The sequence below is a fragment of the Microcaecilia unicolor genome, chromosome 7 (genome assembly GCF_901765095.1).
Source record: "Microcaecilia unicolor chromosome 7, aMicUni1.1, whole genome shotgun sequence".
Classification (NCBI taxonomy): Eukaryota; Metazoa; Chordata; class Amphibia; order Gymnophiona; family Siphonopidae; genus Microcaecilia; species Microcaecilia unicolor.
In genome coordinates, this window is record NC_044037.1 from 31392195 (window position 1) to 31408495 (window position 16301).

General features: G+C 44.1%; 1 protein-coding gene across 2 annotated transcripts in view; it reads left to right on the forward strand.

The window, feature by feature from the left end:
- The window catches only part of NRK (Nik related kinase), a 267655-nt gene that overhangs the window by 161594 nt on the left and 89760 nt on the right, over positions 1-16301 (forward strand). For both annotated transcript variants that reach the window (XM_030210024.1, XM_030210025.1), the window contains exons 11-15: positions 7137-7206; positions 10446-10638; positions 12005-12154; positions 13591-13743; positions 15959-16108. In XM_030210024.1, the coding sequence (XP_030065884.1) occupies positions 7137-7206; positions 10446-10638; positions 12005-12154; positions 13591-13743; positions 15959-16108 (716 nt within the window). The remainder of the gene's footprint in view (positions 1-7136; positions 7207-10445; positions 10639-12004; positions 12155-13590; positions 13744-15958; positions 16109-16301) is intronic.

Below are 16301 nucleotides of genomic sequence, written 5' to 3' on the forward strand. Positions count from 1 at the left end.
AAATAAATGAGCTTTTAAACATTTTCTGAACCGTAAAAGTGATTGTAACTCCTGTAAATTTTATGGAAGTGCATTCCATAATTGGACACCCTCAATATACACCATCACAGAGCAATAAAGATCAAGTTTAATCTGCCTAAAACACGGTATGTTCAAAAACATTTTATCAGATGATCTTAAACAACGCACAGAAGTGAGCACCAACGCTGCTTCATTATTCAAAGCCTTAAAAATCAACATCATTACTTTAAACTGAACACGCCAACAAATGAGAAGCCAATGAAGGTCCTTTAATACAGTCAAAACTCACCAGTCAAAAGTATTGCAGCAGTGTTTTGAACAATCTGCAGAGGAAATATATCTCATGAACTCTAGAAGGAAACTGATTTTGGCATGATGCGTGTACTGTGGTGAGTGTCAGCAGTACATCTAAGAGACTGAAATCATACTCCACACAACGCTGGAGGTTCATTACTGTCATTCTATGCACAAAACTAACCCATTTGGAGATACTTCTGTTATTTATTTAAGAACTCTTATATCTCACCCTATCTCCAACTCTAGGCAGTTCACAACAAAGCAAATATAATGGGGTAAATATTTAGCCAATGGCGGTAAGCGTTTTGCTGACAGCCGCCGGTGTTATTCCTGGATATTCAATGCCAGGTCATGTCCAGGATTTGGCGTTGAATATCTGATTTATGCAGAGTTGGCTATCACAAAGTTGGCTAAGTCAATATTCAGAACTTAAATGGCTATGAGAGACTTTAGCAATCAAACATACCCTGGCATTTTGAGCCACTTTTGCAGTGCCCCAAGAGGACTATTTCTACAATGGCTGGCCTAGACTCAGGTGATGGGAGAAGATGGAGAAAACTTGGAGGCGGTTATGAATTGAGGCTCTGGGCATCAAGACCCCAAATATGGTATTTTCCAATTAATCTGGACTTGTAGAAGAAGCAGGAGAAAGCCACTAGTGATAAATGTGACAATGAGAAGCTTGGTCCACTCTGTATTGGGGAAGCATTCTGGGTGCCATTTTGAAAAAGAGTTTGGTCGTAGATACAAGCAGTGTGGTTGCACTGTAACTCCACTTGGAAACAGAGAACTAAATAAAGGGCAGGAAATGAATCATAGGTAAGACTTTTTAATTTGGACTAGTTTGATAACACGTACGGTATGTGACCATATTTTAAGTGCTCTACTCACTACATCAGAGCAGAAAAAGCTATGCCTGACGTAATCCACATGTGCACTTACATACAAAATGGCTGAACGGTTTTTAAGAAGAGATCGACCACAGGAATGTGGAGGAACAATCTATCCCTACGAACGTAGTGAGACACCAATCCACGAGTAGGGCGAATAAGCACCTCCAAAAGACACAAGGGAGACGTGATTTAACTGGTACGTAAGGATTTATTCAAAATACATCAAAAGACTCGACGCAGCAGCTGTGCCTCAGGAGTCTGAAGAAACAATGTACACTGTTCATCAAATCCTTAACACGGTGAGGAGGAAAGGTTGCAAAGCAACAATCTACCCAAAAAAGGCAGTTTCAATTCTAAAGAAAATCACCAATAATAACCGTCAAGGCATTATCCCTTGTGTCTTTTGGAAGTGCCAATTCACCCTACTGTTAGATTGGTGAACAGTTTTTAAAGCAGGGCCCTTTAAGCTTTAGCTGAGTGAACAGGGATTTTTATTTCCCACAGTTGACCATATGTTGTGCTACCCATATTTCATTTGAAACAATGTTACCACTGAAAGGTATAATTTCTATGCTGGAAAAAAACAAACAAAATAGAAGCATTTGAAAATGCATTTCAGGGCATGATAGGAGACTAATTATAATCATTGCAAATATGTCAAAAGGGATTTTTTGAAGGGGGGAGGGAGAGGGGAAGAAAGAATTATGTTTATATTCATAGCTCATTTGGGGATATGGTGAAAGTCGTATTAATTAAACATGTCATAAGAAAAATTTCATCCACAAGAATGTGGCTGGAAATCTCAGAGCAAGTATTAGGAGGAAACTGTCAAATTTAGGTACAAGAAATATTACTGTTAAAGAGGACCATTTTCAGTTGCATTTAAGTAGCTAACCAGTGCTTTAGGTGCATAAACTGGGTGCCTGAAAATTGTCCTCCCTCTAAGGGGTTAATTCTACAACTGGGCACCTATATATATACATGCCTAGAACAGTAGCATAGTCAGGCCTGTCATTTTTGGTGGGCCAGCAATTAAAATGAGTGGGTCTTCCAAAACTCCCCCCCCCCCCAACTTATCCTGTATCTCTCTCCCTCTCTTCCACCCCCAGATCCAACAATTGCCCCCCCCAACCCACCCGTGGCCTGGCGACTCTCCCCTCTTGTGGCCCAGCAACTCACCCCCCCCAAACCCCTGATCTATCTCAACATCTTCACCAGTGGTAGGAGTGCCACATATCTGCTGCCTGCACCAGCCTCACATGCTTCTCTCTGCCGCATCCTGCCAGAAACAGGAAGTGACATCAGCAAGGGCAGAATGTGGCAGAAAGAAGCCTGTGGGGCTGACACAGGCAGTGAATGTGCATTGCTGCTGCTGCTGGCGAAGATGCTAAGCTAGATCTGGGGAGGGAGGGAGTTGCTGGGCCATGGGCAGTAGAACAAATGCTGGATCCAGGGGTGGGAAAGGGGAGAGTGAGGTGGCTGCAGCTGAACTTTTTTGGTGGGCCTGAGCCAAGAATGGGTGGGCCTGTGCCCACCCAGGCCCACCCATAGCTACGCCACTGGCCTAGAAGGTGCCTGATAGGAGCCCTTTCTAGAAGACAACAGATAGCATCAGGAAACAAAGTAGTCCAAATAGGAGTTTCTAAGTTTATTAATAAAAATATGGCCAATATGGCCACATTTCACCTTATAAGGATGCATCAGGGGGGTCAGTAGACACTTTTAAATTGGAGGTGTAGCCTATTAGTTAAGGGAACTGGGTTTGATTCACACTGCAGCTCCTTGTGATACTGGGCAAGTCACTTAACCCTCCTTTGCCCCAGGTACAAAATAAGTATATCTACATAATATGTAAACCACTTTGATTGAAACCACAGAAAGGTGTATATAATTAGGGTTACCATATGGCTCCAGAAAAAGGAGGACGGATTGAGCCAGCCGGGTTTTACTTCCATTGCTTTCAATGGAAAGCAATGGAAGTAAAACCCGGCTGGCTCAATCCGTCCTCCTTTTTCTGGAGCCATATGGTAACCCTAGGTATATTTATTTATCTATTATTTATTTATTTGCACATTTATACCCCACGTTTTCCCAGTTTTGCAGGCTCAAAGTGGCTTACAATGTACTGATAGGCTATCGCCAGATCAGAGGTGATACGGTTACAATTAAATTAGATAGAATAGAAGAAACAAGGAATCAAGTCCCATCCCCTTTCCCTATTCTATAAGTCACACGTGTGAAGTGAGCATTCCACCCACACTCCATCCAAATCCTGCCCATGTGTACACCCACCTGAAAACTATGCGCACAGTTACAGAATAGCAGGTAAGCAGATATTCGATATTTGCACACATATACCGTGTTTCCCCGAAAATAAGACACTGTCATATTAATTTTTGCCCCCCAAAATGCACTAGGTCTTATTTTCAGGGGCTGTCTTATTTTTCGGGGAAACATCAAGGTTGCATCGGGGTTGGCCCGCCCGCCCTCCGTCGCTCCCGGAACTAACCTTAAACGCCTCCTTTCACCTTCGCAGCAAGCAGCAGCAGGGCAGACCACTCCTTCCTTCTGTGTCTTGCCCTCGCCTGACGTAACGTCCGCAAGGGCGGGGCACGGAAGGAAGGAGAGGTCTGCCCTGCTGCTGCTTGCTGCGAAGGTGAAAGGAGGCATTTAAGGTTAGTTCCGGGAGCGATGGAGGGTGGGTGGGGGGGGCCCGGCGACCTCGGGTGGGGGGGGGGGGCGGCCCGGGGGTGGCCTTGTCCGGCTCTCAGCGGCCCTGCTTTCAAACAAAATTTTGCTAGGTCTTACTTTCAGGGGAGGCGTTATATCTACCAATTCAGGAAAACCTCTACTAGGTCTTATTTTCTGGGGATGTCTTACTTTCGGGGAAACAGGGTACATGTATTCTAAATGTGTTTAAAATCAAGAAGCACATAAATGATAGCACCTGCTTCATAAAATTACCCCCACTTGCATTTAGCCACGTTCGAAGGAGCTCTTCCTGGGAGTGTTTTTAGGGTGGGGGAGGAAAATAACACATGTAGACAGTTTCAAAAACGCACTGTAAGTACCCGCACACAAAAGCAGATGGGAATGGCCATGGGTGCTTCGTACCTTCAACCTGTTTCCTTTAGAAATGTGGGCTAAATTGCAACCATATGTTATTTATAGTGACTAGAGGATTTTTTTCAATACCGTTATTTTATTTTTGTATTTTTGCTTTTTGTAATCTTTGTTAAAGTAGAGCGGGAACACCAAAGGAGGACAGAACCTGTACGTCAAATCGTCAAGGCAAGCAAGAGTGGAGTCTGACCAAAAGACGAGTCCAATGCTGGAGAAAGTGTTAGGAAATTCTTTTATTACTGCTGTATCAGAATTTCCGAACACTTTCGCCAGCGTTGGACTCGTCTTTTGGTCAGACTCTACTCTTGCTTGCCTTAAAGTAGAGCAGACCATTTTTACCATTCGGTTTTCCCCGCCTTAGTCTCCTGATAGTAAACCAGCAGCTTCTGTGTTCACAAACCAGGAGGAAAAGAACATTTTTCAGTGTTGAATATGTAAGTTCCAGTCTCAGATTTCAGAGATGCCCAGGCTTGATTTACTCCTTACTCCAGCTTGGCTGATACAGCCACAAAACCAAGTCAGAGCATTAACCTCACTTCTACTATATTCTTACAAGGAGTTCATTCAGTAATCCCTCCCTATAGTGCTGCACAAGAGGAAATCAGGAGTTAAGGGAATGTCCGGTGGTCATTGGGTATCACTCAGGTGCAATATATGCAATACCCTAGTGGAGGAGTAGCCTAGTGGTTAGTACAGTGAACTTTGATCCTGGGTTCAATTCCCACTGCAGCTCCTTGTCACTCTGGGCAAGTCACTTAACCCGCCATTGCCCCTGGTACAGAATAAGTACCTGAATATATGTAAACCGCTTTGAATGTAGTTGCAAAAAAAGAAAGGCGGTATATCAAGTCCCATTTCCTTTTCCCTATATGAGATTCTACATGGAATGTTGCTACTATTTGAGATTCTACATGGAATGTTGCTATTCCACTAGCAACATTCCATGTAGAAGGCTGCGCAGGCTTCTGTTTCTGTGAGTCTGACGTCCTGCACATACGGAAGATTGGAGGGTGGCCAATGTAACGCCCATTTTTAAAAAAGGCTCCAGGGGAGATCCGGGAAATTATAGACCGGTGAGTCTGACGTCGGTGCCGGGGAAAATGGTAGAGGCTATTATCAAAAACAAAATTACAGAGCACATCCGAGGACATGGATTACTGAGACCGAGTCAGCATGGCTTTTGTGTGGGGAAATCTTGCCTGACCAATTTACTTCAATTCTTTGAAGGAGTGAACAAACATGTGGACAAAGGGGAGTCGGTTGATATTGTGTATCTGGATTTTCAAAAGGCGTTTGACAAGGTACCTCATGAAAGGCTACAGAGGAAATTGGAGGGTCATGGGATAGGAGGAAATGTCCTATTGTGGATTAAAAACTGGTTGAAGGATAGGAAACAGAGAGTGGGGTTAAATGGGCAGTATTCACAATGGAGAAGGGTAGTTAGTGGGGTTCCTCAGGGGTCCGTGCTAGGACCGCTGCTTTTTAATATATTTATAAATGATTTAGAGATGGGAGTAACTAGCGAGGTAATTAAATTTGCTGATGACACAAAGTTATTCAAAGTCATTAAATCACGACAGGATTGTGAAAAATTACAAGAGGACCTTACGAGACTGGGAGACTGGGCGGCTAAATGGCAGATGACGTTTAATGTGAGCAAGTGCAAGGTGATGCATGTGGGAAAAAAGAACCCGAATTATAGCTACGTCATGCAAGGTTCCACGTTAGGAGTTACGGAGCAAGAAAGGGATCTGGGTGTCGTCGTCGATAACACACTGAAACCTTCTGCTCAGTGTGCTGCTGCGGCTAAGAAAGCGAATAGAATGTTGGGTATAATCAGGAAAGGTATGGAAAACAGGTGTGAGGATGTTATAATGCCGTTGTATCGCTCCATGGTGCGACCGCACCTTGAGTATTGTGTTCAATTCTGGTCGCCGCATCTCAAGAAAGATATAGTAGAATTGGAAAAGGTGCAGCGAAGGGCGACTAAAATGATAGCGGGGATGGAACGACTTCCCTATGAAGAAAGACTAAGGAGGCTAGGGCTATACAGCTTGGAGAAGAGACGGCTGAGGGGAGACATGATAGAGGTATATAAAATAATGAGTGGAGTGGAACAGGTGGATGTGAAGCGTCTGTTCACGCTTTCCAAAAATACTAGGACTAGGGGGCATGCGATGAAACTACAGTGTAGTAAATTTAAAACAAATCGAAGAAAATTTTTCTTCACCCAACGTGTAATTAAACTCTGGAATTCGTTGCCGGAGAAAGTGGTGAAGGCGGTTAGCTTAGCAGAGTTTAAAAAGGGGTTGGACGGTTTCCTAAAGGACAAGTCCATAAACCGCTACTAAACGGACCTGGAAAACTCCAAAATTCCAGGAATAACATGTATAGAATGTTTGTACGTTTGGGAAGCTTGCCAGGTGCCCTTGGCCTGGATTGGCCGCTGTCGTGGACAGGATGCTGGGCTCGATGGACCCTTGGTCTTTTCCCAGTATGGCATTACTTATGTACTTATGATTCTGGCTCTGTAGCACACCTACCAATATTTTCCTCAGAACTTCTATAATGTTCCCCCACTTATATTCAATTACTTCAAAGGGTCAGCTGTGTGTTGCAGAAAATAACTGCATTTTTATTTGACCTGCCATATTTCAACATTTTTTCAAACGTTTCAGCCCTTGCTAATACTGAATATGTGCATCATACCCTCATGCTGCAATTAGAGTTTATGATAGCATCATATAATAAATAATAGTAATTTGTTGCTCCTAACCTGCAGCTTGTGTTCCTTTATTTTAGATGAAACGGAGTATTACAGTGGGAGTGAGGAAGAGGAAGATGAACTGAATGAAGATGAAGGAGAACCAAGGTACAGACTTAGTTTCAAGAAATCAATATTCTATTTGAGGCTTATGTACTCATCAGGAAAACTTCTTCAAACTTTTTTCAGCACTTGCTTCACTGTACTGTAGTGGGGTTTTTTTTTTTCCAATAAATATCTATCCTTCAATGATAAAGCAAACGGCTGCTGAAGAGAAATTTCCTACCTATGACATCTGTTTACTAAAGTGCATAATTTATTTATTTTGCTCACACCTTTTTCAGTAGTAGCTCAAGGTGAGTTACATTCAGGTACACTGGATATTTCCCTGTCCCAGGAGGGCTCACAATCTAATTTTGCACCTGAGGCAATGGAGGGTTAAGTGACTTGCCCAAGATCACAAGGAGCAGCAGTGGGATTTGAACTGGCCACCTCTGGATTGCAAAACCGGTGCTCTAACCACTAGGCCACTCCTCCACTATAGCAACATTCCATGTAGAATCTCAAATAGTAGCAAAATTCCATATAGACCAACATTCCATATAGAACCTCAGATAATATCAACATTCCATATAGAATCTAAAATAGTAGCAACATTCCATATTTTTATTTATTTCCATTTTGCTTACACCTTTTTCAGTAGTAGCTCAAGGTGAGTTACATTCAGGTACACTGGGTATTTCTTTGTCCCAGGAGGGCTCACAATCTAAGTTTGTACCTGAGGCAATGGAGGGTTAAGTGACTTGCCAAAGATCACAAGGAGCAGCAGTGGGATTTGAACCAGCCACCTCTGAATTGCAAGACCAGTGTTCTAACCACTAGGCCACTCCTCCACTATAGCAACATTCCATGTAGAATCTCAAATAGTAGCAACATTCCATATAGAATCTCAGATAATATCAACATTCCATATAGAATCTCAGATAGCAGCAACAGAATCTCAAATAGTACCAACATTCCATGTCGAATCTCAAATATTTATTTATTTAGATTTTGCTCTCACCCTTTTCAGTAGTAGCTCAAGGTGAGTTACATTCAGGTACTCTGGATATTTCTCTGTCCCAGGAAGCCTCACAATCTAATTTTGTACCTGAGGCAATGGTGGGTTAAGTGACTTGCCCAAGATCACAAGGCACAGCAGTGGGATTTGAACCAGGCACCCCTGGATGTCAAGATTAGTCACCACTAGGCTGTTGCTCCTCCACTTGTTCTATAACACATGAACTGCCCATTAGCACATATTAATTGCTATTGCTCATCTTAGTGTAAGCTGTATGATAATGAGCTATGTCTCATGGAAATACATACAATGCAGCTCATTTTTGTGCAAATAGAATAACATGGCTTGCAGGAAATCTCACAAACACATTATTCTATGATAAGTACCCACCAAGGGCGACATCATCCTAATGTGCTCCTCTAGGCAGCTGTTACAGGGTATAATTGCCACCAACCCTCTTGTAGGATCATTATTGGTTTGGAGTCCATGGGTCCTTCTCTTGCACTTTCCCTCCTCCTAAAAAATGAACTAGGCAAAACTTCCCCAGAAGCCTCACCCATCCTGTATTTACTGGAGGAGAGGGGAGGCAGGGTAGTGCCCAGATACTCATGATCTTGTGGCATGCTTCTTTAAAATGGTACCATCTGCTTCCTTGTGATATGCCACAGAACACTGGGTTAAAAAAAAATCAACTTAATATTCACAACAGTTCCAAGATCTTTTACTTTTGCAATGACTCCTAACTTGGGACTCAGTATTTTGTACTTGTAATCAAGATTATTTCTCACTAAGGGCCAGATGCACTAAACCTAACGAGCCCACAACTTGCATTTTAAACTGGTTCCAGCCAGTTTAAAATGCAAGTAGTTTACCGGGGGCATGCACTAAGGGCATTTTCCCTGCCACGGTAGCAGGCAACAAAAACGGAATGCAAATTATTCAAAAGCTATTATAATGAGATGCACTACCGTTTTTCCGATTCCCTTACCATAGGAACCCTAACGGGAGGTCTGCACCTCTCGTTAGGGCTCCTGTGATGGAATCGGAAAGGAAAAGGGCCCCCCAAAAAAGGTAAAAAAGAAAAAAAAAAGCAGGGAGCACATGTGAGGGGCGCCCTTTATGGAAGTACTCTCCCTGCGCTTGTGAGAGACGTCTTTTTTTTTTCGCCGTTTTTCGCTCTGCCATTTTTTTCCCCTTTCTATTTTGTCTTCGCCATGCCACTTACCCCTCCACAGCAAACTTTTTCTATTTTCCTGGTTGCCGGAGAATCAGGACGTCCCTTTCGATTATGCACCTCTTCCTGGTCTCTTCAGCCAATCAGAGCGCGTTTCACTGACAACAGCCAGCTAAACCCGCTTTGATTGGCTGAAGAGACCAGGAAGAGCTGCATAATCGAAAGGGACGTCCTGATTCTCCGACTGGCAACCGAGGAAAATAGTGAATGCAACTGAGCTACAACGAGTAGCTCATTTGCATTCCCTATCGTTGATGCATTCCTGTTCCCTACCGATTCGCTATGGAATCGGTAGGGAACGGGAATTACCGACGACTTTAGTGCATCTGGCTCTAAGTTCATTACTTTGCACTTACCTACATTAAATTTCATCTGCCTTTTGGATGCCCAGTTTCCAAAACTCAATCTTTCTGCAGATCCTCACAAGCCTCTGCTGTTTTAGGGGTCCTTGTACTAAAGTGTGATAATGGATTTGTATGGTTACCATATGGCTCCAGAAAAAGGAGGACACATTGATCCAGTCCGGGTTTTGCTTCCATTGAAAGCAATGGAAGTAAAACCCAGACTGGCTCAATCTGTCCTCCTTTTTCTGGAGCCATATCCTAACCCTAAGGGGGTCCTTTTGCTAAGGCACACTAAAAGCTGGCCCGCGCTACCTTGAGCATGTGGGTTGCCCATGCGCTGCAGCCACCTTTAATGCACCATTAAAATGGCTACATTTGGGGTTTTTTGTAATGGTTACGTGCTAATTTCCCCATTAGCACATGGCCATTATCGCGGGAGCCTTTACTGCCACCTATTTAGGAGGCAGTAAGGGCACAAGAGCTTTTTCTGCATTAATTGGGTCGCGCATAGTAATGTGCCTACGCTCCGCCCATGGACACGCCTCCCGTGCTGAAAAATAATAATGAAATCCTTTTTTTCTGTTGTTATACCTCAAGAAATAATTCACAGTGATGTATGCAGGAGCTTCTGGGGTTTTAAAGTCAGCTCTCGTTTGATGACTTTCACTTTACTGACCCTTGATCATGTGCACTGTTCTCATCATTTTAGCTCAATAGTGAATCTGCCTGGTGAGTCGACCCTCCGACGGGAGTTTTTGCGACTGCAGCAGGAGAACAAGGGTCGGGCCGATCCCCAGCGGCAGCAACAGCTGAAGGACCAGGAGAAGTACAAGCGGCAATTGCTGGCAGAGCGTCAGAAGCGCATTGAGCAGCAGAAGGAGCAGAGAAAACGGCTGGAAGATGTAGGAAGGGCCAGAGGGGTTAATTTCACTTGCATCGAATGTGTGGATAGAACAGGGTTGCGGCAGTTTCCAATGATGTTCTTTGAAGCGAATAAAAACAAAGAACTTTGCTGGTGGGGACCCGATCTGAAACATTTTGTTGCATATCTGCAACACGGAGGGGATATATAAAATAGAAAACACATGTGACCCACTCAGGCTGACTGAATTGAACCTTTTTTTGGCATGTAAATTCCCTCTATTTGACTTGGGGAAAGCAACTTCAGTTCTCGAGAACCACAAACAGTCCTGTTTTTCAGGATAACCCAAATATGTATAGTTTAACCTGAATCTCATATATGTAAAGTACTGTATATACGGGTATTCTTAGCAGATATCCAGAAAACCAGGCCTGGTTTGGAGCTCTTGAGGGTGGAAGTTACCTACTCAGAACCTGGGGTGAGCATGCCAAAGACAAAGGTAGGAATCAGGCCCTAAAGCCATCTTGGAATTCTTAACTTTGTAGTTAAATGGTGCCTTAGATGTGTTAGCCTACCTTTAAAGATAATAAATAGAAATAAATATTGGACTAACTCAATACATTTTTTGAGCTTCAAGTCCTTGCTGTTGGGTGTTAAAATATTCAATCATTCTGACTTCAAAGGTCTTATGTTCTTGTATTGTTTTAAAGTTACCTTTCAGTATTCTCACTGTGAAATGACTGGTACAGTGTCCTGATTCTGTGAAGTGCTGTCCCACTGGGGTGGGGGCCCTACTGGCTGTATTGTTCATGTGAAGTCAGAATGATTGAATATTTTAACACCCAACAGAAAGGACTTAACAAGGATCTGGGGTTCCTAGCCCAGTATAAACCATAAAGCTGTATGTCTCTGTTGATCACCCCACCCCTCACCTATCCACACCCATCCTGTTAGAATATCAATGATATGCTTTGATGTCCCCATGCATACCTCCTACCCACCCCCATCCTCCCACCCTGTCAGGCTGTCATAGTAATGCTTGAATGTTTTCACTTATATACACTGTCAGCTAGCACATTTGCTTATTTCCGATCTGACAAAGAAGGGCAACCTTCGAAAGCTAATCAAGAAATGTATTAAGTTATGTCCAATAAAAAAGGTATCATCTTATTTTCTTTTCCATGTTTTATTTTTTTGATTTCTATTGATAACCTTAATGAGCCCCTGAAATAGGTCTTTGTTTTGAATGTGATTGGTGAGTTCTGTAAGTTGTGGTGTATTGCAGTCAGGATACTGCACTGTAGACAGATAAGGCACCTGATTAGATGTCCCTTTGAAGCCATGTAACACCAGTGACACAGAGAAAAACACAAGAACTGGCCTACTTTCCTTTGACATGTTTGCAGCATCAAAGGAGGGAGCAGGAGCTTCGCAAGCAGCAGGAATGTCAGCAGAGGTGGGCAGAGATGAAACAGGGGCAGACGAGAGAGGAGAGAGGTAAAGAAGACCAGAAACATGCTGAAGTCGAAGGACAGAAAAAGTCGGAAAGAAGACAGGTATTACGTAGTACAGTACAATGTGCTTCTTACTGTAATTATGTTTTATTCCTTGCATTAGAACAGAGGCAAAGTGATCGTTCGTAATTTTTTCCTCTACCCTTAATCTTGTGCATTGTAGCTGTGATGCTATTCTGATCCTATAGAGAAGCAGCCAACCAATGCTCAGCATGAGCGTCACAAACCACAAGCACATCCTGTGAGATGTGCCCCCAGACTCTCCCAGAACACTCCCACCCTGCTCGCATACATCATGCCAGCAAGGGAAGCCAATGGAGGAGGTGCACATTTGGCACCCCAGCTTCCCTTGCACCCTGTGTGGCCCTGATGTTCAGTTTCACAGGTCTTCAGTTCATTGCACAACCATACATAATAGTAATATAGTAACATACATAGTAGATGACGGCAGAAAAAGACCTGCATGGTCCATCCAGTCTGCCCAACAAGATATACTCATATTTGCTACTTTATGTGTATACCTGACCTTGATTTGTATCTGCCATTTTCAGGGCACAGACCATAGAAGTCTGCCCAGCACTAGCCCCGCCTCCCAACCACCAGCCCCGCCTCCCACCACCGGCTCTGCCACCCAATCTCCGCTAAGCTTCTGAGGATCCCTTATAGTAACATAGTAGATGACAGCAGAGAAAGACCAGCATGCAATAGATTGTCTTTATTATCTTGTCAATGACCCTGTCAGTCATATTTCCTCTGTATGTCCTAGAGCCAGGGGCGTAACCAGACAACAGATTTTGGGTGGGCCTAGGCAAGAATTGGGTGGGCACCAAGTGTTCTCCCCCCCCCCCCCCCCCCAAAAAAAAAAAAAAAAATTATCTCAGCTGGTGGGAAAACGCTTCTTTCCACCTTGGCAGCAGGCATGCACTGAAAACTGAGCATGCGCAGGTGTCGTGGAGAGTAGCGTTTTCGTTACCATCAGGGGAAAATCTTCAGCTGGCGGAGCTTGGGATTCCCACCAGTTACCACTAAACTTGTGCTACTGTTGGGTGGGCCTGAGCCATAAATGGGGCCCATCCAAGCCCACCTGTGGCTACGCCACTGCCTAGAGCAGAGGTTTTCAAACCTTCCCTTGAGTAGCCCTTAGCCAGTCTGGTTTTCAGAATATACACAAAATAGATTCCCATGCACTGTCTGCATTGTATGGAAGACTATCTCATGAATATATATTTTGGATATCATGGCTAGGATGTATTCAAGGGCAGTTCTGAAAACCCCCTGCGCAGACATAATATTTTATCAGAAGTTCTTCTTCTATCATGTTGATTCCTCAACGAACTTCTGGTTGAACTTATCACCGTATGACTGTTGCAACAATTAAAGCAGACTGTCCACCTGGGTGGGTAGTTAGCAATCAGAAGTATATAAGAAAAAAAAAAGGAAATAGAAAACAATTATTGTTGACTTTTGGTTACCTGCAGAGAAAGATGGAAGAGGCACAGCACAGTAAGAAGGGTCATCGTACCCTGCCCAAAGATCAGACACATTTGTTATTTCTCCAACATGACAACAAACAAAAGAGCAAGAATCTTCCGCAGAGCCCATCACCGCAGACCAGCGGCATAAGCAAAGAGGTAAGCTCGAAAGGGCTGTCTTGTATGTATACCCTCCCCCTCGGGTACTCCGTTCTGTGGATAAATCTCCCTTGTCTGTCCCCTTCTCCTCCGCTGCTAATTCCAGACTCCGTTCCTTTTATCTCGCTGCACCTCACGCCTGGAATAGACTTCCCGAGCCTGTACGTCTAGCCCCGTCTTTGGCTGTTTTCAAATCCAGGCTAAAAGCCCACCTTTTTAACGCTGCTTTTGACTCCTAACCACTACTCACTTACCCTGTACCCCTTTTATCCCCACCTCTTTAATTCCCTTACCTCTTAGTTGTTCTGTCTGTTTGTCTGTCCTATTTAGATTGTGAGCTCTTTGAGCAGGGACTGTCTTTTACGTGTATGGTGTACAGCTCTGCGTGTGCCTTGTAGCGCTATAGAACTGATAAGTAGTAGTAGTAGCAGTAGTAATGTAGAAGCCTGCCCTTGCAGATCAGCAACGCGGCCGCGCAGGCTTCTGTTTCTGTGAGTCTGACGTCCTGCACGTATGTACCGGGTTAAGGCAGCGTCAGCAGCGGCAACGAAAAGCATAGTTTTCACTCGGCGCGCTTCCCTTCTGTCTTGCTCTCAAGCTCTGGTCCCGCCCTCAATTGCAGAGGAGGAGGAGGGGGGTGGTGCTGGGAGGGAGGGAGGACAGGCGGGCTGATGCTTGTTTGGAAGAGGGAGGGAGCGAGGGCAAACAGCGTGGTGCTTGGTGGGAGGGAGGGAGGCCTGCCTGGTACTTGGAAGGAGGGAGGTAGAGTGGGCGGAGCGGACCAGCGACTGGTGCGCGTGCCAAGGGAGAGGGCTCTGCGTGCCCTCTCTGGCACGCGTGCCATAGGTTCGCCATCACTGTCCTATGGGATTACTGTTGGTAATTTTTGTACAAGCACTTGGTTCGTTTAACATGTTGGAAAAGGTTTCTGTATCAATTTGAGGTCATATCTGTTTCTCTGTATTGACACCCAAAAATATAATAAAAAATAAAAATAAAAGAAGTGGCATTGCTTCAAGTGGATTGGCAATGAGTTCCGTAGTTCCTACTGAAGCTACCTAGTCATAAAGATGGCAATTTGATAAAACATGTTCTATGCATAAAGCATGCTTCACATGTAGAAAATAACTGTTGTAAAACTGCATGGAGGAATATGCCTATGCCAACAAGATCATGCTTTCATTTATGCAGCCAGCACGTAGGCGACCCCAGAAAGATGCTGGACTCCTGAGGTGAGAGGGAAAGAAAGAGATGCTGGACACCAAGGGGGGGGGGGGTAGGGAAGGAAAGATGCTGGACTATAGGCAGGGCAGGGGCGCATGGCTCATTTTCTGCCTAGGGCAGCAGATATCCTTGGTCTGGACATTCACATTAGTATTTTAACTCCAGTCCAAGGTAGGTATTAAATAGCATTCAGTTAACAAATGTTTATAAAGAGCATGGAGAAGGGACTACCATGTTATTTACCAAGTACACATTACATTTTGTGAACTGCTCAGGTGACCTTTGATGAGGATAGCAAATAACTAATAAACTTGGAAACTTATATGTACTTGGACACCCCCCCCCCCCCCCCCCCCCACAATGTTCAAAAGAATTTAACTGACCAGAATGAGCACTTGGCCGATTAAATATCCCATAACCGGCTATCTGCAAATTTTCAGCAATCCATGGCCGGCCACGACCCGCTGAAAATTGACAGTTAGTGGATGGCCAGCTAGATTTTCAGTCTGTCGCCGGCAAAGTTTGGCGGCCATATTTGACTGTGTGAATACCAGGCCTATCTTTGGCAAGTTGAAACTTAACCAGCCAACGCTGAATATCGGCTTGGCCAGTTAAGTTTGAATCGGCCAAAAATAAACCGGATATTCAATGCTGGTCACCGGAAACGGCCCGGCATTGAATATCCAAATTCAACTCCCGCGGTCTGAATATTGGGCCTGTTAATTTTAGATCTCATCTTTTTTGACCCTTTAAACTTGGGGTAAACTTCTTATTTACCTTCCTGTTTTTAAGCATGGACACAAAGCCCTTAAAGTGAATGCTAAACGTGTATTGCAGAGATCCCATAATTAGTAACATTAATTATATTTCTAAATTAATCTGTCACGGATTAAAAATTGATGTTAAAGAAACAGCTCAAAACAAGGATGTATATTTTGACAGGCATTACAAAAAAAAAAAACCATGTCATTGCTTTCGTGTTTATTTTCAGGCTGAGGACAGACAAACGAAGACAGATGTAGCCCAAACTATTCTTCACTGGGCAGGCCTAGGACATCAAGCGGTGCCTCACAGCAGGCTTGGATCCGGCAGCAGCTCAAGTCCCTGCACTCCTGCCCTGCACAGAGCAGTGTTAAGCCAGGTAACAGTACTGCAGCTGCATATCCACAGTACCTAGCAGCACTGATCCCTGAGCAGGAGTCCTCTACTCTAACTGCACTGAAGCCGGGGGGGGGGGGGGGGTTCAATATCACATTAAAAATAATGAGGGATTGTCAAGTTCTGCATGATTTTAAAGGACATGCCTGTCCCTAGCAATTGAAAATACAGTATTG